General features: G+C 47.7%; 1 protein-coding gene across 7 annotated transcripts in view; it reads left to right on the forward strand.

Annotated features, from left to right (window-relative positions):
* LOC147712816 (zinc finger CCCH domain-containing protein 11A-like) overlaps window positions 1–19,974 on the forward strand; it is a 507,151-nt gene that overhangs the window by 225,045 nt on the left and 262,132 nt on the right. For all 7 annotated transcript variants that reach the window (XM_086923487.1, XM_086923489.1, XM_086923491.1 and 4 more), the window contains one exon: window positions 15,674–15,751. In XM_086923487.1, the coding sequence (XP_086779613.1) occupies window positions 15,674–15,751 (78 nt within the window). The remainder of the gene's footprint in view (window positions 1–15,673; window positions 15,752–19,974) is intronic.

Below are 19,974 nucleotides of genomic sequence, written 5' to 3' on the forward strand. Positions count from 1 at the left end.
ACTTCAGTCTTTGCCACTACGCTGTATGGTATTCCACTCTACCAGACTCCACTGCACGCCACTCCATTGTATGCTATTACACTCCACCACACACCACTCCAGTCTACACCACTTCATTGTACGCCACTCCACTGTACACTACTGCACTATATGCTATTACACTCTATGCCATTCCACTGCACACCACTCCAGTATACCCTACTCCACTGTACACTACTGCACTATGCTATTACACTCTGCGTCACTCCACTCTACGCTATTCCACTTTATGCCACTCCACGGTAGGCTGCTCCCCTCTACACCACTCCAGTGAACTCTCCTCCACTCTACAAAACTCTACTACACTTTATGCCGCTCTATTAGAGTCTATTCCATCCTCTTACACTCCATTGTCCTAATTTGTACTCAACGCTGTGCCTGTATGCTCTGTTATACAAAACTCTACGACAGTTACCAGCACTGTACAACACAGCACTCCACTCTTCTGTATGAGACAACTCTCTAGTTTATACGTTTCCTCGACTCTATGGAACGCCACTTCAATATATGCCACTCTATTGTACGCTATTCCACTCTGCCACTCCACTCTTCTATACTCCACTGTACACTATTCCACTGTATGCTACCCCACTTTCTGCTAATTCAGTCACACCACTACGGTGTATGCCACTCTACTCTACGCCACTTGTAGGAAGCTGGCTCTTTGTGATATACCAGTTAGTGGTTATACTGTGTAAAGTATCTAGAAATTCCCTCTATTTGTAGTAGTGTAGTCTAGTAGCCTTAGGCCTAACCCAGAGGAGTGCAAGACATTTGTTATACCACAGTGCTTGATAAATGACATAACTCAAAAAAGGAGATCCACATCAATTTTAGAACAATAAGCTTTTTTCTAGATTTATTTTAAGACTTAGATTTATGTTAAAAGGTGAGTACGGTTTTCAATGAAAATACTTGTCACTTCAAAAAGTAGACAGTTCAGTTTTTCAGTTCAGCACTGTTAACCTATGGCAGGAAACAAGAATACAGTTTTGCAGGTAAGTACACAACTTTCAAATCCAGACTAAGGGATTCTGTGATTAACACCAGGCATGGTTCACCTTGGCACCAAGACTCTACCACCAGTGGCACAGTGGCGGCTGGGTGAAGAGGTCAAATTCGGAGTTAGGCGCCCATTGTTAACCAATGGAAGCTGGGGGTGATCGAAGAGGCACTGTTTGCAGGTAAGTAAAAGCGGTTTCTGATGGATACATCTTCCTGTGGATTCCTCACCTTTTGAATTACCTCTGTGCCTGCATTCCACAAAAACGTTTTTCATAACTCTCCCACATCAGTAAGGACGTCACTATAGCATGGCTCCCCTCGCAACTCCGTATGACGTCACTGGAGCCATAAGAAGATCTCGTTGGCATGCTGACGTCGGTTCCCTTTTTTCCGCGCAGTCGACGCATACCAGTGTTACTGGGACTCTCCATTTCCTTAGGATACTACTTTGTTTTAGTTTCTATCTGTGTAGCAGTACAATGGCTACACAAACGAAGTCAGGGTTCAAGCCTAGTAGGGAATGTGAGGGCCAGATATCCATCATGGACTCCCACGAAGATTGCCTTTGGTGCCTGTCGTCGGATCTCGACGTCAAAGGATGTTCATCTTGTCTGAAGTTGAATCCAAAGGCACTCAAGGAGCGGGAGGCGAAGATATTTCTGGCTGGGGCAAGAAAGGAGAGGAGAGGCTGCAGAAGACCCAAGTCGAAGTAGACGACCCCGCACACTTCCAGGCCATTGAAGAAACACAAAAAGAAGCGTTGTCATGGGTCCCGGCGTCTGTCTTCAAAAGGAAGGTCTTTACGGTCGGTTTCTCCGGTTCAGTGGTGTCATGGTAAAGAGGACATCTCTCTTTCGTCCTCTCCTTCTCTGCAGGCGACTCCGGTCCATTCTCCGGTGCCATGGGAGTCGTCCCTGTCTTCGCCTGCCCTGGCCCCGGTTTCACCGGAGCCGCAGCGCAACCCGCCTCTCTGCCTCGGTCGGATCTAGACCAGGCGACTCCGGATCCTTACTCACCTTGTCCAGGTAAGGATCCATTGCATTTTCTCAATGCGATGTTTGGCATGTTTGCCAAAGCAGCATGCCCATCTGGCGCGCCAGCTGGCCCGTGGGTTCGTTTGCATACAATTTGGGCAGCCCCTAACAATATGCCCAGGCACCATTTGTCCCCTTCATGCTGATGACACTGTCATGGCATCTCCCGGTGCTGAGATTCTCGACGCTGATTCCACAGTCTCCAGCGCCGTCTGGTTTTGGGCTGACGCCTTCCTGGCTTCGAGCGTCGCGGTTGACCACTACTAAGGGTCCTCCGGTGCCGCTAATTTCACTGGCGCCGTCAATACCGATCCCGAAGTTGCTCTCCAGGAGGGAGGCTCAGAGGCTGCTGGAATAAGAGGAGCAGTACAAAAGGGGGTGGTGATGGACGGAGCATCTGAACCAATCAAACACTCACACCCAGTCAACAGATCTGGGTTTAATCCATCGCCGTTCCTTAGCCCACTCTGCCACCCCAGTTCAGGCATGGCCATATGCAAATCAGTCTGACCATGTGCCTCATGGGAACAGTCCAGCCCGAACTGCCAAGCCATGCCTACCCTGGACCTGAAACAAGCTTCAGAGGACCGATTTCTGGCATTTCAGCCATCTTCAGCCCAGCTTGCTTGAATCCAGTGGCCAAGTGTGCAAGGGACTCGCGTCTGAGCATACCCTGCCAACTTATGGCGAACAAAGCGGTACAAAAGGGGGTGGTGATGGACGGACCATCTGATTCAATCAAACACTCACACCCAGTCAAGAGATCTGGGTTTAATCCATCACCGTTCTTTAGCACACTCTGCTACCCCAGTTCAGACATGGCCATATGCAAATCAGTCTGACCCTGTGCCTCATGGGAACAGTCCAGCCTGAGCTGACAAGCCATGCCTTCCCTGGACCGGAAACAAGCTTCCTAGGACCGGTTGCTGGCATTACAGCCGTCTTCAGCCAGGCTTGCTTGAATCCAGTGGCAAAGTGAGCAAGGGACTCACGTTTGCTGCTAGCAGCAGAGGCTGGGGTCAGACTACAAAGTCGGTAAGGCCTTTGAAGCTTCCCTCTCGAGCACTGTGCCTGCCTGGGAGAAGAGGTGTGACTCCTCTGCCCAGGATGTGCTTTGTTTCTGGTCTCGGAGCAAGGATTCTCTGCCCAGGGGTCCAGAAACCTGTCTGGTGGTGGCAGGCTGCCTAAGGCCAGTCAGAGACCACAACGGGGTTGCTAGGTTTTAAAGGGGCACCTCCGAGATGTCCTCTGGGTACATTGTTTAATAAATCCCACACTGTGTGGGTTTATTAGGAGGCTTTGTTAGGTACCAAACACTGCTGGGTTCAGCTAAGCCATCATGGTGCTCATGTACTCTATGGCTTCCCCGGCACTTAAAATATGAAGGAATAGACTTGAATATTGTTGGGGTCTATCTGCTCCTGCAGATACGCTCACACCTGAGATGTAATGCAACCCTGCTTTAGGGGCTATAAGGCCTTCTAGAGGGGTGACGTACCCATACCTTGGGCAGTGCTGCTTTGACATGGCACACAGGCAGTCTGCCATGTTGACTTTGTAGTTTTGCAGCGTGAATCCATTTTTGCATTCACATGCTGTGCATCATTCTGCCATCTAGTGGGTAGGTCCGGAATAGGTTTTTTTAGTTCTTGGGAGTCGTCGACCATAATTTGAACGTCGTAGTGCATAGTAGCCATCTTCAAATTCTTTTTTCCACCATTGTGTCTGGAAGGAAAAGGGGATGCTCCGAAGAATTGCAGGAAATCCCTGAAAGAAACTTGAGATTTCGACAAAAAAATCCAATATCTGACATTGACCTCGTGACCGGAGAACTCAACTTGCCTCCGGGGACGACATCTGAGATACAGAATACCTTCATTACACGACTACGCACATGGTTTGACAAATGGCGAGGTAGAGGCCATGGAAAATACCCCTTTCAAATTCTGCCCCGAGTGCCACCACAAATTCGCACCACGCGAGCCCCACAATGTGTGCAAGCTCTGCCTGCCCAAGCACCACGCGGAAAAGGACTGCAAGGCATGCGCTTTGTTCCTGCTAAAGACCCTCAGGACACGCCTAAAGCAGACAGGCCCACTACGCGACAATGTCCCAGGCACAGAAAAAACGTACCTTGAAGGACCTAGGTTTCTCCAGCGACAAGGAGGACCAAGGAGTTTCAAGGAGTTCCAGCAGAATCGACGCACGAAGGATCGGATGTCGGAGGGAGACTCCAAAAAGATCTGCATCCAGAAAAAGATGGCAAAGGACACAGACAAGAGGTCGGACAAGGTAAGACACCTTCATCCATCGGAACCAAAGCTCCACAATAATAAGGCACAGCCTAAGGCATCCCCGACGCCAACGAAAAGGCGATCGAAGGCCAGCCGCGATCCAAGGAAGACCGCGTAACCCTACCTAGGGACGCCAACGAGGGAAAATCGCACAAGACGCCAAAACCAAGGGTCGAGTACGAACCCCGAAGGGATTTACGCCACCCTCGAACACATAGCCCACTACTCCCAAGAAGGGAAAATCTACGGTCCCCGACACCGAGAGAGCCCTCGAGGTCGAAAAGAAATACCTCGAAGCAGAAATGGCGGCACTCCTCCAGAAGAAAAAAGAGTTGAAATCGCTCAAGGGATTCCATATCCCCACGACCTCGTTGTCGACTCAGACAATGTCGACGCTGAGGTTACTGTGGACGCCGAAGGGGAAGAAGATATCCTCGAGTCACTTCCAACCCCCGAGCTATGCGAAGACCACCTGGAGGGGTACATCAACACACCAGAGGAAGAAGCCTTTGAAACTTTCTAGGATCAATGGTACAGACTTGACGTAGGAAGCCCAGTGGAGGAAATATGCTGCTATCCCTCAACAGCTTCGTGCCCGGATGACCCAGCCTTTTACAGCGGCCTAGTGAAGAGAGCAGCTGACGCTTTCGGGGTCGCCCTCGAAGAAGGGAGGGGAAACCTGCTTCCTCTTAGAAACATTAGCCCTTGCCAACAAGGGCAAGCAATACCTTCCGAAGCTACCAAGCATCATAGATCATGGATGCCTTCAAGGAACCCGCTTCAACCAAAGGGGTGACACCAAGAGTCGAAAAGAAGTACAAACCCTCTCCAAGGACCCTAAGTATATTCAAGGAAATACAGTGCTTGACTCCATTATTGTCACCACGTCAAGGAGGAGAGCAAATGCCCTTTCTAATAGTGGACCACCTCCAGAGAAGGAAAACAAATGAATGGATATGGTGGGCAGAAAAATGGAGACGTAGGTAGTGACTTGAAGGCACATTGTAAACTCAAATGCCCTGCTAAACAGGTATGGCCACCAGCAATGGGGTAACATTGACAAGCTCATCAACAAGCTCCCAGAAAATAACAAGAAAAGGGCAAAAGCTATTGTCCAGGAAGGCAAAAACGTAGCAAACACATGCCTTAATTCAGCACTCGTCACAGCAGACCCATACAGCAGACAAATGTGCTCAAGCACAACACTGAGAAGGCATGCCTGGCTACGAATCTCCGGCTTTAAACAGGAGGTTCAAACCTCCATCTTTAACAGACCGTTTACAGGGGACGCACTATTTGCAAAGGAATTAGACAAATCTATCCAGCAATTAAAAAAGGACAATGAGACTTCAAGAGTCATGGGAGCACTGCAACAGAGGTGCCTTCAAAAGAGGAGGGTTTAACAGAAGAAAACCCACAGGAAGATGGACCTTTGCTCAATAGCAGCAAATGTCTCACCAACAACAGGGCCAAGGCAACGGCCAACAAGCAAATCAACAGGCCAGATCCCAGAACTGTCAACAACAGCCGAAGCAGTCCTTTTGAGGGAGAGGCAGAGGCCAGTCCTCCTGAGTGAAAATAACTGGATCAAATTGACTCGTGCATGGAAAAGAACCCACACATAACACCAGTGGGAGGCAGAATATCACAATACCTGCAACAGTGGCAAAATATCACTACAGACACTTGGATATTAAATTTGTTAAGTACAGGTATTGCATAGAATTGACAGTGATCACCAGCAAACCCACCAAGAATAAAAAAGTTTCCCAAATCATAAATGACGCAGTTGAGATCAGAAATCAAGGAACTTCTTCAAAAACCAGCAATTGAAGCCGTGCCAAAGCCAGACCTTTACAAGGGAAACTACTCCCCATGTTTCCTAGTTTCCAAACAAGACCTTTCACTAAGGTGCATCCTAGACCTAAGGTTCATAAACAAATATTTCAAAATGGCAACACTGCTAGAAATAATACTGCGGATTCAAAAGGGAGATTACATGGCAACAATAGACCTCAAGGATGCCTTTTTACACATTTCCAGGAACAAAAACCACAGCCCGTAGCTCCGATTCCTACACGAGGGAACACACTGTCAGTTCAAGGTACTCCCTTTTGAAATAAAATCAGCACCACATGTCTTTACCAAGTGCCTAGCCACAGTTGTGGCACAACTGTGGAAAAAGGAATACACGTCTACCCTTACCTAGACGACTGGCTTATAAAAGCAGATACAAAACACAAATGTCTCACCCATGTTCAGACCGTAATCCTCACACTTCAAAGATTAGGATTCTCAATAAATCACAAGAAATCCTCCACAAGGCTAGAAAAAGAAAAAACATTCTTAGGTGCAAGACTCCACTCAAAACTCGCACAAGCTTATCTCACACAAAAGGGGAAACAAGCTATCAAACAAGAAACTACTCTTTACAAGAAGCGTCGATCTCTGACCGTGAGGAGAGTTATGAAATTCATGGGCATGATGGCATCATGCAGTCCAATAATTCCTCATGCCCACCTCCATGTGCGCCCCTTCCAAGAATGGGTTTCCAACAACTGGTCATAGGCCACAAGGAGTTGGGAGGATCTAGTGGATGTTACGCAGAAACTGTAAGCAGAAATACAATTGTGGGCATCCAAGAACTTAACACAAAGCAGACCCTTCAAGAACCCAACTCCTTCTGTGACAGTCACAACAGTGTATCCCTCAATGGGTGGGGAGTGCACTTCCACCAACTAAAGATACAAGGCCAGTAGAACGACCTTGACTCCACAAGACACATCAATTACCTGGAGATCAAAACCCTCCTCCTAGCATTGAATGTGTTCCAGGAACACATTCGCAGGAAGACTGTCTTAATACAAACAGACAACACCACCACACTGTTTTACCTCATTAAAGAAGGAGGGACAAAGTCATTCCCACTCAGCAAGCTAGCCCAACAGATCTGGCAATTGGCAATTTCACAAGAAATCAATCTGCAAACAATACACCTACCGAGAATATATAACACAAAAGCAGACAAACTGAGCAGACCGATCAACTGCTCCCACAAGTGGGAATTGAAACACAAAACTATACAATACATCTTCAAACTCTGGGGGACCCCAGAGATAGACCTGTTTGCTACAATGCAGAACAAGAAATGCCAGTTCTTTGCCTCGAGGTTTCATCACCACCTGTCAAAAGGGAATGTCCTGTAGCTAAATTGGTCAGGGACATTTGCATACGCTTTTCCACCAATACCTGTAATCCAAAGAGTCCTAGAAAAAACAAGACAACCAGGGACAAACCTAATTCTCATTGCTCCACAAAAGGCCAGACAAACATGGTACTCAAGTCTGCTAGAACTGTTCAAAGGACAAAAAATTCAATTCAAAGCGGACAAGGACCTACTAACAATGCAACAAGGTCAAATCTTCCACACGGAGCCAGCGACGCTACGCCTAGTAGCCTGGCACCTGACTACGTGGAGTTTGGTCACCTAAAATTTCCTCAGTGAACAATTGAAATTCTTAGGGAGGCCAGAAAACAAACCACAAGGCTATGCTATGCCTCCAAGTGGCAGCGGTACACCACTTGGTGCACAACAAACAACGTAAAGGACTCCATCACCACACACAAATCAGTAATCATATACCTAACACACCTCCTAGACAGTCACATCAACTACTCAAGCCTAAAAGTACACTTTGCGCCCATAGTAGCCTACACCAGGGAAAATCATGCAAATGTTTCTTCAGAAGACCTGTCATAAAGAGATTCCTAGAAGGATCTAAGAAAATTGCACCCCAAGGCATCTCCTACCCCCATGTGGAGTTTAAATACAGTCCTCAAGCAACTTATGACAGAACCATTTGAGCCCATGCACAAAGCAGACCTCAAATATGTCACTTTAAAGGCAGCATTCTTAATAGCCATTACATAATTACGAAGAGTAAGTGTGCTACAAGCATTAACTATACAAGAACATACACTCAAATCCATAAAGACAGTTATCCTAAGAACTAATCCTCAATTCGTACCAAAGGTGGTGTCCAAGTATCACTTGAATCAAAGCATTCTCCTATCCGTCTTCAAGAAAGACCCAAAAGCAAAAGGAGAAAGGAGCCTCCGTACCCTGAATGTAAGGAGAGCTCTACTCTGTTATCTGCAGAGAACAGAACAAGCTTTCAAAAGCAAAAAGCTGTTTGTTGCCTACTCGCATAATAAGAAAGGGAGGCCTGTCACAAAGGCAACAATTGCACGATGGATAGTCTAAACCATCCAACTATGATATACCACCGCAGGGAAAAACGTAAACGTACGGCCAAATGAAGGTCCAAATGGTGGTCGACAACGCCCCCCCCCAAACAAACAAAAAAGACTTCGCTGGACCCAATCACTAGATAGCAGAATAATGCACATCATGTGAATCCAGAAAACTCTTCAAGCTGCAAACCTACTCCTACTAGTAAGTAACCATTTTTTTTGTCTGCACCAAGGCTTAAAGACTGCAGAGGCAGTTTACATGGCCTTGGTGAGAGGGTCTCTAGGGGATGCTCCTCAGTCCCATTGCCCCAAGTACCAGGGTACCCATTTACTAGGGACTTACAAGGGGGAGTCTGAAGTTGTTTCAATTGTGGTACAGTTTTAGGGAAGGAGTTCTGGCAAACAGGACCTGGTTTCGAAGGACCCTGTGCACTTTCAATAGAAACCACATCCTGTTCCAGGCAAAAGTTGGGGGGCTAACCATGTTAAGAGCCTCTCTCTCTCCCCTTTCCCCTCATGTTCCCCCTCCCCCTTCTCTCTCTCTCTCCCTCTTTCTCTCTTTCTCTCTTTGCCTCCCTGCCCTTGAGAGTCTTTATTTTCTAAGTGGAAGAACCTATTAAGGCCATCCATATTGGCATGGGCATCCCACTCCTCCCCCCCAAAAGACTTTGCTGGACCCAACCACTAGCCACTAGATGACGGAAGAATACCCAGCATGTGAATCCAGAAAACTCTGCAAGCTGCAAAACTACTCCTACTGGTAAGTAACTATTTTGATTTTGTCTGCACCATGGCTTGCAGGGTGCAGGGGCAGTTTACATGGCCTTGGTGAGAGGGTCTCTAGGGGATGCTCCTCTGTCCCAATGCCCCAAGTACCAGGGGTCCGATTCACTAGGGACTTACAGGAGGGGGGGTCTGAAGTTGTGCCAATTGTGGTACAGTTTTAGGGAAGAATCTTCTGTGATACCCAGTCAAGCCAAGGAATGCCTTGACTTGGGTCTGTGTTGTTGGAGCTTCCCTGTCCAGAATTGTCTGCCTCTTGGGTTGGGATGGCTGAACTTGGCTTTTACCTACCAGGTGACGCAAATACACAACTTTTCCCTGCCCTATCTGGCACATGCTTGCCTTGACAGTAAGGCCTGCCCTTTTCAGAGCCTCAAGGTCCCTCCCAAGTTGGATCAAGTGATCCTACCAGGTTGGGTTATATACAGCAATATCATCCAGATAAGCTGCACTAAAGTATTCCAAACCAGCAAAGACTTTGTTCACCAACCTCGGAAGGTGGCAGGGGCATTTTGTTATCCAAAGGACATCATACTAAACTGGATGTGTCCACTTGGAGCAGAGAATGTAGATTTTTCTTTTGCTCCAGGGGTCAGACCTATCTGGCAGTATCCAGATGTGAATCAAAGGTATTCAGATACTTGGCTGCCCCCAACCTGTTAATCAATTCATCTGATTTATGATTTGGATGTCCATCAGTTTTTGTCACAGCATTGAGACCCCCTATACTTCACACACAACCTAATTTCTTTCCTTTCCTTGGAGTAAGGTTTGGGGACTAATACAACTGCCCTGGCCCATGGGCTCTCTGAGGGTTTAGTAATCCCAATTACAGCATCTTCTATGCTCTCGCTGACATGATCAGACTGCCTGTAAATTTTGTTTTAGACAGGTAGCTGTCACCAGCTACCTGCCCTCCAGGATTAGTGGGCCCAACCCTATCCTTGAAAGAAAAGGGGAGGTCACCTGTCTGGTGGACCTTGGTAGTTGCAAGCACCCCAAAAGGGTGATACATGTCAAGCGCATCGTATCTGATGACACGGTTGTTGACAAACGTATCAGGGAAATGCAAGATAGGTTCCGGGAACGTGGTTACCCTGACAACGTTCTCCAACATGCACAATCCCGTGTCGCCAACATATCCAGGTCAGACAGCCTGGTTAAGACCCAAAAAAGCACAGAGCAACGCATGGTACTTGTGTCCAAATTTTCTACAGCGAGTGCAGCGTACAAAAAGATCATATGGAAGCATTGGCCAATACTGCAGAATGAACCTGATTTCCAGGGCATCTTTAATCAACCACCTATATTCGCTCACACTAGGAGCAGAAACATTAAAGAAATTCTCGCCAGACCTACTGACATACCCAAACATCATCGTGGCACTCAGCCGTGCTTGAACTGCAATCACTGCAACAATGTCATTAAAGGCAACAAGATACAACATCCCATGAAAGGACATAACATTAAACTCCAAGTTGATGCCACTTGCGATTCTACTAACTTGATTTATGCTCTGAAATGCCCGTGTGGCAAACTATACGTTGGCAAAACGGAACGAAAAATTAAAACTCGGCTCAACGAGCATAAGTCTAACATAAGACTGAGAATGCAAAAATCCAACATCGCCATGCACTTTGCTGATGCACGCCATACCATCGCCCAATTGAAATTCATAGTTTTGGAGATTGTATCCAAGAAAGAAGGCATCGACAACACCAAATTGTTACTAAAGAGAGAACTTGAATGGATTTATTTACTACAAACATTGAAGCCCCACGGGCTTAATGATCGCACTGAATTTAGCTGTTACCTGTGATGTAATTATGATGTACAGTTTAGCTGCTTTACTGTTCCCCTACATTCCTTTTTATCCTTTTTACCCTGCATGCACGCTCTATCCAGCACCTCGTGCACTTTTCTACCTTCATTTTTCACCTTTTCGCCACTCCAAGATGGCCCCCAAATCCACCGGGCGTGAGTCCATCATCGCTTTTTATCTAAATATCTAGCAGCTTGTTTCACGAGCACTCGAGACAACGAGCGGATGACCGGCAGACGGCGTCTCTGCACGCTACGCGTAACTTTGAAGTAAGACTTTATTTAACACCGAGTGTGTATCCTTGTTGCATAGACCTTTTCACAGGCGGTAATACTTCCCTCACATACCCCTTACCTCACTATAGCTTCGAGCACTTTATTACGTTTGACCGCCCACACACCATTAGCACCGGTATATATTCCCCGACCCGTTCATTAACTATCCGTCCCCTTACACCCGCTTTTGATTTTCTTCCTCCTCAGCTCTCCGTGACCAAGGGCACCCATGCCCGAAATGCATTGGAGTTTTAAGTTCATATGTTGACGTTTACCAGCACACGTTGTCTTCTGATATGTTGTTAATATCAGATCGAACTATTCAAAAATGAACAATATGAGAAAAAAACTACTGAAATGAAATAAATGACATCTTCAAACGAAAATTGAACCACTTTTTGTGATCCATATTGGTGTGCCTCTTATGGGGATGTATCTGCGGCGTTCCGCATACACTACTGCATTGATATTCATAGGTGTTTAGACGGATAACACCACCCTCTGAGTGCACCCAGAACCTTGAAGCCTCCACCTTGAACTTAATCAATTTCGTTGTGAACCCTCCCACCTCCACTATTTGTTAATGCTACTCGACCACACTACCCCTAGACGAGCACCATGGGATTGCTAGAGCAAGCTCCTTTCCACTAGTAAGGGAATACCTGGATTCTTTGCATTGTATACCTCTTTTTGGTATACTATATAAAGAGCCAACAATCCTAGCAGCATCTCAGATGACTTAACACTTCCTCTTTCTTACAAACAGTAATAACCAAGCCAACATTTATAGCACACAAAATGTTCTGAGCACTCAGAATTCACAAAGGGATCAAACATCCAAATCATGGAGCTATAGAGATTGTCTGCTTTAATCTGATAAACATTCCACAGCAGAACACAATATTCGTGTACATCACGGTGTAGCAATATAAGAGCAGCCAGCTAACGTGTTTCATCGCACAGAAGTTAGCCTTCAAACTCCTAAGGGCTGCAGACAAAAGACCAATTAAACAGGTACAGTAATCAACATTGTTATACCGAACACAACCTTTACTCACCAAACTGGTGTCAGGGTATCAAATTGAAAATATGATATAACCATGGATGTCCAAAATTGACAGTAGTAGAGAAAATAGTACACATAATTGATATTGTTTCAGCTATATGTTAACTGAAATCAAGAATCGGGGAGGAGATTTGTGGATGCAACAAAGCATAAAGTATAATAAAAAACATTAAAGTAGAATAGACAAATAGCACTGGTGTGCCAATAACCTTGTGTGCCAATCAGAAAACTGTATACATGCATACTGTCCTGTGGAAAATACTTATCTTTGCCTTGTACTCGTGAGGAGAATCGGTAGAGTAAAGGATAGCCAAGTAGAGTCAATTATTGTCCCGCAGTAGAATAAACCGGTGGCAAATCTTAAATAAAATATGACAGTGTAAGTCATAGATCCATCCCTAAAATCTGTCATTCATCCTGTGTAAATAAGGAAAATGAATCCCTCTCCTCCAAACTTGAACAATAATGTCTTCAAACCGGTTAAAAGTGCCCAATATCCATTGTATTTACAACAAGGGGTGCTGAGGGACAGAGTCTCTGAATTAAGCAGAAAGCTCTCACCCAGTCAAGAGATCAGGGCTAGATCCAACACCGTTTTTTAGCTCACTGCACCATCCCAGTTTCAGAACCTGGCTGTATGCAAATTAGTCTGTTCCTGTCCCAGTGCATGATGGGAACAGGGCAAACCAAACTACAAAAGCCAATTCTTACACTGGGAAGGAAACAAGCTCCCGGGGACCGGTTTCTGGCATTACAGCCGTCTTCGGCCCGGTTTGCTTGAATCCTGATGGTGCAATGAGCAAGGGTCTCACATCTGAGAATACCCTTCCACGCTTAGGGTGGACAAAAATATTTACAACAAGGGGTGGTGAGGGACAGAGTCTCTGAATTAAGCAGAAAGCTCTCACCCAGTCAAGAGATCAGGGCTAGATCCAACACCGTTTTTTAGCTCACTGCACCATCCCAGTTTCAGAACCTGGCTGTATGCAAATTAGTCTGTTCCTGTCCCAGTGCATGATGGGAACAGGGCAAACCAAACTACAAAAGCCAATTCTTACACTGGGAAGGAAACAAGCTCCCGGGGACCGGTTTCTGGCATTACAGCCGTCTTCGGCCCGGTTTGCTTGAATCCTGATGGTGCAATGAGCAAGGGTCTCACATCTGAGAATACCCTTCCACGCTTAGGGTGGACAAAAATATTTACAACAAGGGGTGGTGAGGGACAGAGTCTCTGAATTAAGCAGAAAGCTCTCACCCAGTCAAGAGATCAGGGCTAGATCCAACACCGTTTTTTAGCTCACTGCACCATCCCAGTTTCAGAACGTGGCTGTATGCAAATTAGTCTGTTCCTGTCCCAGTGCATGATGGGAACAGGGCAAACCAAACTACAAAAGCCAATTCTTACACTGGGAAGGAAACAAGCTCCCGGGGACCGGTTTCTGGCATTACAGCCGTCTTCGGCCCGGTTTGCTTGAATCCTGATGGTGCAATGAGCAAGGGTCTCACATTTGAGAATACCCTTCCACGCTTAGGGTGGACAAAAATATTTACAACAAGGGGTGGTGAGGGACAGAGTCTCTGAATTAAGCAGAAAGCTCTCACCCAGTCAAGAGTTCAGGGCTAGATCCAACACCGTTTTTTAGCTCACTGCACCATCCCAGTTTCAGAACCTGGCTGTATGCAAATTAGTCTGTTCAGACATGAGTCCCTTTCTCACTGCTCCATCAGGATTCAAGCAAGCCGGGCCGAAGAAGGCTGAAATGCCAGAAACCGGTCCCCGGTAGCTTGTCTCCTTTCTGGTGAAGAATTGGCTTGGTAGTTTAGTCTGCCCTGTTCCCATGATGCACTGGGCCAGGGACAGACTGATTTGCATATAGCCAGGTTCTGAGCTGGGATGGGGCAGTGAGATAAATAACGGTGATGGATCAAGCCCTGATCTTTGGACTGGGTAAGAGTGGTCTGTTTAACTCAGACACTCTGCTCATCACCACCCCCTTTTCTAAATCGATTTTGGCCACTATAGGTGTGGCAGGGTATACTCAGACATGAGTCCCTTTCTCACTGCTCCATCAGGATTCAAGCAAGCCGGGCCGAAGAAGGCTGAAATGCCAGAAACCGGTCCCCGGTAGCTTGTCTCCTTTCTGGTGAAGAATTGGCTTGGTAGTTTAGTCTGCCCTGTTCCCATGATGCACTGGGCCAGGGACAGACTGATTTGCATATAGCCAGGTTCTGAGCTGGGATGGGGCAGTGAGATAAATAACGGTGATGGATCAAGCCCTGATCTTTGGACTGGGTAAGAGTGGTCTGTTTAACTCAGACACTCTGTTCATCACCACCCCCTTTTCTAAATCAATATCCATTGACCACACATAATCGAAAATAACCACTTACAGTAATGTTCGTCTCCTGCGTTGCATGTTAAGTATTCTGGAAGTGTCACTCGATATTAAAGCAAGCAATGTCGCATCCAATATTGACCATTCTCCTGACCGTAATATCTAAAGACCACGTATGTGCAGCGCACCTCTCCGGGGTTCTTGGACTGTGCGATAGTACAAGTAATGTCCCGCTTCTTCAATATTATAAACAACCGAGTCGCGTCCAGTGTTATTCAGTGTCTAAAGAGCCTGTGTAGGCAGCATCCATCTCGAAGGTTCCCGAACTATGCAATTATGTAAATGATAGCACTCAATATTTTTATATCCCGCATCAAAGAATAATTGCAAAAGAGCTTGCGTTGTATGTCAGTTAAGAAAAGCACCATTATAGTAATCCTGCCTTTGGATCAATCTCGGATCGAGGAATACGAACTCAAACACGTGTTTGTCCATGCGGATCCACAAACAGTAACAACCAATCAAAGTCGTGTGAAGCCCAGTAACTAACCATAGCCAAAAACACTGACCATAACCATAAGGAGTCAGGACGCGGAGTGCATTTATAGCACGTTTGATGGAGATTGCGCCATTTTCTTTTCACTGCGGTTTATAGATGTATTTGACTTGTTCAGAGCACAAATAAGATGATTTAAACTCCATTTTAATTTAATCTGTCTTGTTAAAATAAAATGTATATTTTCTTTTCTTTTGTGTTTGGTTCAGATGAAGAGCCCCGTCTTGGACTAACCTTGGCAGAGAGGCTGGAAAAACTAAAACGTCCTTTCACAGATGCATCGTCTGGTAATCCATTATTCAATCTATATTTTTGAAAGCACCACCATAATCCTAACTTCAGTTTCTATTTTGAGTTCTAGAGAAGATCAAACATTTCCTGTGAACACCACTTCTGCTTTTTCAGGCACATACATCAGAGTGTGGTGTTTTAGCACTTAGAGGAGCTGTCAAGGCATCACTTCACCAAAGTTGTTTGCTGAAATCTGAACACCTACCTTCACATGCAAAGCACACGTTCCCAAACCATCTCTGGAGGACATAGTTAATGTATCCTGCTTCCTCAAAAGTGTGATGCCTCCGTTCTAAAACCTCGTAATTATTGGATCCTATATTCATTTCAGCAAGGCCCCAACTCAAAATGCCATTTTATGTATTGCATGTAACAGGTTGGCAGCTTGTTGATGCCTCCATTCAGAAACTATAGCTTTTTCTGTTTCAAGAGATTTCAGATGAAAAGCAAGCATTGACAAAACCAATAGTTTTGACTTTTGTTTAAGTGAAAAAGGGTTTTCTCTAGATTTACTATATGCAAGCAGTAAGGTCAACAAGAATGTAAGCTTTCCTTGCACTCTCACTCTGCAACTACAGCTTGGGTAGCAACAATGCAAGATTTTGTAGCATTCTTACTGTACGCACAAAAGGCAGCATACACAGCACTGATAGAAAAGCTTTAAATCTGAAAGAGACACGTTAGTGATAGATTTCTTACCTTAGAATATCCACAGGCGTCCGCGTACATCGTTGACGTCGTAGTCGCGGAGATGACGTCACTGGAGCTACTTAGACGCACCCACGTGCGCTGACGTCAGTTCTTTATTTTACCGCACCAGCATCCAGAGAGAGCGGTACCCCCAGTCATTGTTTGACTGAGTTTTTTGGGACTTTTGTCTCTGTTTTTTGAGTACTTACACTCCAGGTGCATAGGGATACCTGGTTTTAAGTCTTGCGCGGCCTGTCCCCGCACAGTGACCGACTCGCAGCGCGAGTGTCTCTATTGCCTGGGGTGCGACTACAACTCTGAGTTGTGCCCCCACTGCTGGGCCATGGCTCCGAAAACTTTGCGGGAGCGATCTCGAAAGTGGCTAGAGGCCCAGTAGTCGGCTCCACGCCGTTCCAGGTCCCGATCCCATGGGAGGTCGAGGGACTGGCCGCGGAGCAGTCACCAATATTCCAAGTCTTGGCACTCTTGAGTCTGGTTTGGCGATTCGCCTTCCCATCGCGCAACGCGGCTGAGGGTGCGGGTGGCGCCGCCCCCGCAGCTCCGGCAGAGCCTCCCCAGTTGCCGATGGCCTACCTGCCCTTTCGTGGTCCAGACCCGACACAGGGGCTCCTGTGGATAAGAACATGGCCCGACGCCATCGCCCGGCCCCGGGCGACCCTGTTTTTCTCTCCCAACGCCCTTCCCCTGAGAGCTTGGTTGTCCAAGTCTCTGCGTCCCGAGCGTGTTCCCTTCCGCACCACCGGATACGGAATCCAAGAAACTGTAGCAGTTTGGGAAGAAGAATTTTTCTTCCGCCAGTTCTGGACTGTGGTCTGTGAACACTGCATGTCTTTCAGGCCGTTATTCCCATTCAGTGTGGGATAAGCAGGTGCTGCCTCAGTGTCCGGTGGAGGCTCGGACAGTACTCCCCCAAGCTATTGCTGAGGGGAGAGACGCAGCCAAGTTCACGATGTGCTGTGGTCTTGACACTGCTGACATGCTGGGCAGGGCGATTTCCACGACAGTGCCGCTACGCCGCCGGGCCTGACTGAGAACAACTGGCTTTTCTGGGGATGTCCAGAACACATTGATGGACATGCCCTTTGGCACTCGCCTGTTTGGCGATAAGGCGGATTACGCGTATTAGCTTTTTAAGGAATAGTGGGCTACAGCCAAGTCCTTTGGCCTTTTCGCCACACGCACTCCTTCTGCTTCTGCTTTTCGCTGCTATCGTGGTCAAGGAAGGGGTGCCCAGGCACTTTTGTTTCAGAGCCACAGGCCTGCGCAACAACAGTCTCAGCGCTGCCGCGGACGTGGGACCCACAGGGGCGAGTCACAGGGCCAGCGTGCGGGTCAGTCCACCACCCCCCTGCTACCACTGCCTCCAAAGCTTCCTAGTTAGGTGCTTCAGGCCCACCAGACTCTACAGGGTGGCAGAATTCGCCATCACCTTCACCACTGGCGCACCATCACATCAGACAGGTGGGTCTGCAAATTGTCCAAAGGGATTACTCCCTCCCCTTCCGCCCCCCAACCCCTAGCCATGCCAACACAGTATCACTGCATGTCGGGGATCACTTGGCACTTCTCCAGCAGGAAGTTACGGCCCTCTTGGGCAAGGTGGCCATCAAGATCGTTCCAACACCTATCGTAGACCTTCGGAACCTCAGTCGCTTCCTCCCGAAGGAGAAGTTCAAGATTATCACACTTGCTCAGGTCTCGTCTGCCCTCGACCCACAAGACTGGATGGTAACGTTGGACCTGCAGGATGCGTATTTTCATATACCCGTCCTGCCGGCCCACCGCCGTTACCTCCGATTCACGGTAGGGCAGGAGCATTTTCAGTTTACCGTGCTCCCCTGTGGCCTTACCAGCGCCCATCGGGTGTTCACCAAAGTGATGGTGGTGGTCGCAGCTCGTCTGTGCAGATCAGGGGTTTGTCTTCCCCCTATCTCGACGACTGGTTGCTGAAGGCAGGCTCGCCCCAAACAGTCATCTCCTACCTCCAGACTAAGACTGACCTCCTGCATTTGCTGGGGTTCTCCATCAACATGCCGAAGTCGCACCTGATTCCCTCACAGAACCTCCTCTTCATCGGAGCGGTTATGGACACGGCTCAGTTTCGGGTTTATCCTCCCGAACAGCGAGTCCGGGACATTCGGGCTAGGATTCCGATCTTTCAGCCCTTGTCCTGGGTTTAGGTCAGGAAGACCTTGAGGCTGCTGGGCCTCATGGCCTCCTGCATCCTGCTAACCAACCATGCCGGATGGCATATGCGGGCTCTGCAGTGGGATCTGCAGTGGGATCTGAAGTTCCAGTGGGCGCAGCATATGGAGAACCTATTCGACTACTTCCAGATCTCGGAGGGCGCAGCACAACAATTGCAGTGGTGGCTCAGCGGCAGATCCCTCTTCGTTCCCCAGCCGGAGCACACAGTGGTGACGGATGCGTCTCTCCTGGGATGGGGTGGCCACATGGGAGAGGCGGAGCTCAGAGGCCTAGCTCAGAGGTCTCTGGTCTCCGGCGGAGTCCCGGCTCCATATCAACCTTCTGGAGCTTCGAGTGATCCTTTTTGTACTGAAAGCATTCCTTCCTTCTGTCAAGGGGAGGGTGGTGCAGGTTTTCACAGACAACACCACCGCCATGTGGTATTGCAACAAACCAGGCGGAATTGGGGTCATGGACCCTATGTAAGGAGGCTCTGCGCCTCTGGACATGACTGGAATGTCAAGGCATTTCATTGACGGTTCAACACCCAACAGGTCCTTTGAAAGCCATAGCGGACGAACTCAGCCGCAGGTGCCTGATGGATCACAAATGGCGTCTTCACTTGGAGATGGCGCAAGGTCTCTTTCACCAGTGGGGAGAGCCTTGGTTAGATCTTTTCGCCACCTAAGAGAACGCGCAATGTCATCACTTCTGCCCGTTGGAATTTCCAAGGCAGCACTCGCTCGGCGACGCTTTTCGTTACGAGTGGAGCTTAAGTCTATTGTGCACCTTTCCACCTATACCACTTATACCCAGAGTGCTGAAGAAGATTTGGCGCGACCAGGCCCGAATCATTCTTGTGGCCCCGGACTGGGCTCGAAGAGTTTGGTATCCCGAGCTACTCCTTATGAGCATGGATCCCCTGATCAGACTGCCTCTTCGGAAGGATCTTCTGTCGCAGCAGTATGCGACGGTCCTCCACCCTAACCTGTCCAGCCTCCACCTACATGCGTATAGATTTGGGCGGCGACAGTTGATTCCTTTTGACTTGCCTCCCGAAGTCTGTGATATCATTCTGGCAGCCAGGTGTTCCTCCACTAAATCGGTATATACCTGCAGGTGCAAAAAATGTGTGGCATAGTGTACAGGAAAGGCTGTGGATCCCCCATTCCGCCCCTCTTTCAGAAGTCCTTTTGTTCCTTCTTTCTCTGGCCCAGCAGGGCTTTGTTCTGGGCACTATCAAGGGCTATCTTTCTGCGATTTCTGCCTTTCTCAAGCTCCCTGATCAGCCCTCTCTTTTCAAGTCCCCTGTTGTGAATAG

The sequence above is a fragment of the Lissotriton vulgaris genome, chromosome 5 (assembly GCF_964263255.1).
Source record: "Lissotriton vulgaris chromosome 5, aLisVul1.2, whole genome shotgun sequence".
Classification (NCBI taxonomy): Eukaryota; Metazoa; Chordata; class Amphibia; order Caudata; family Salamandridae; genus Lissotriton; species Lissotriton vulgaris.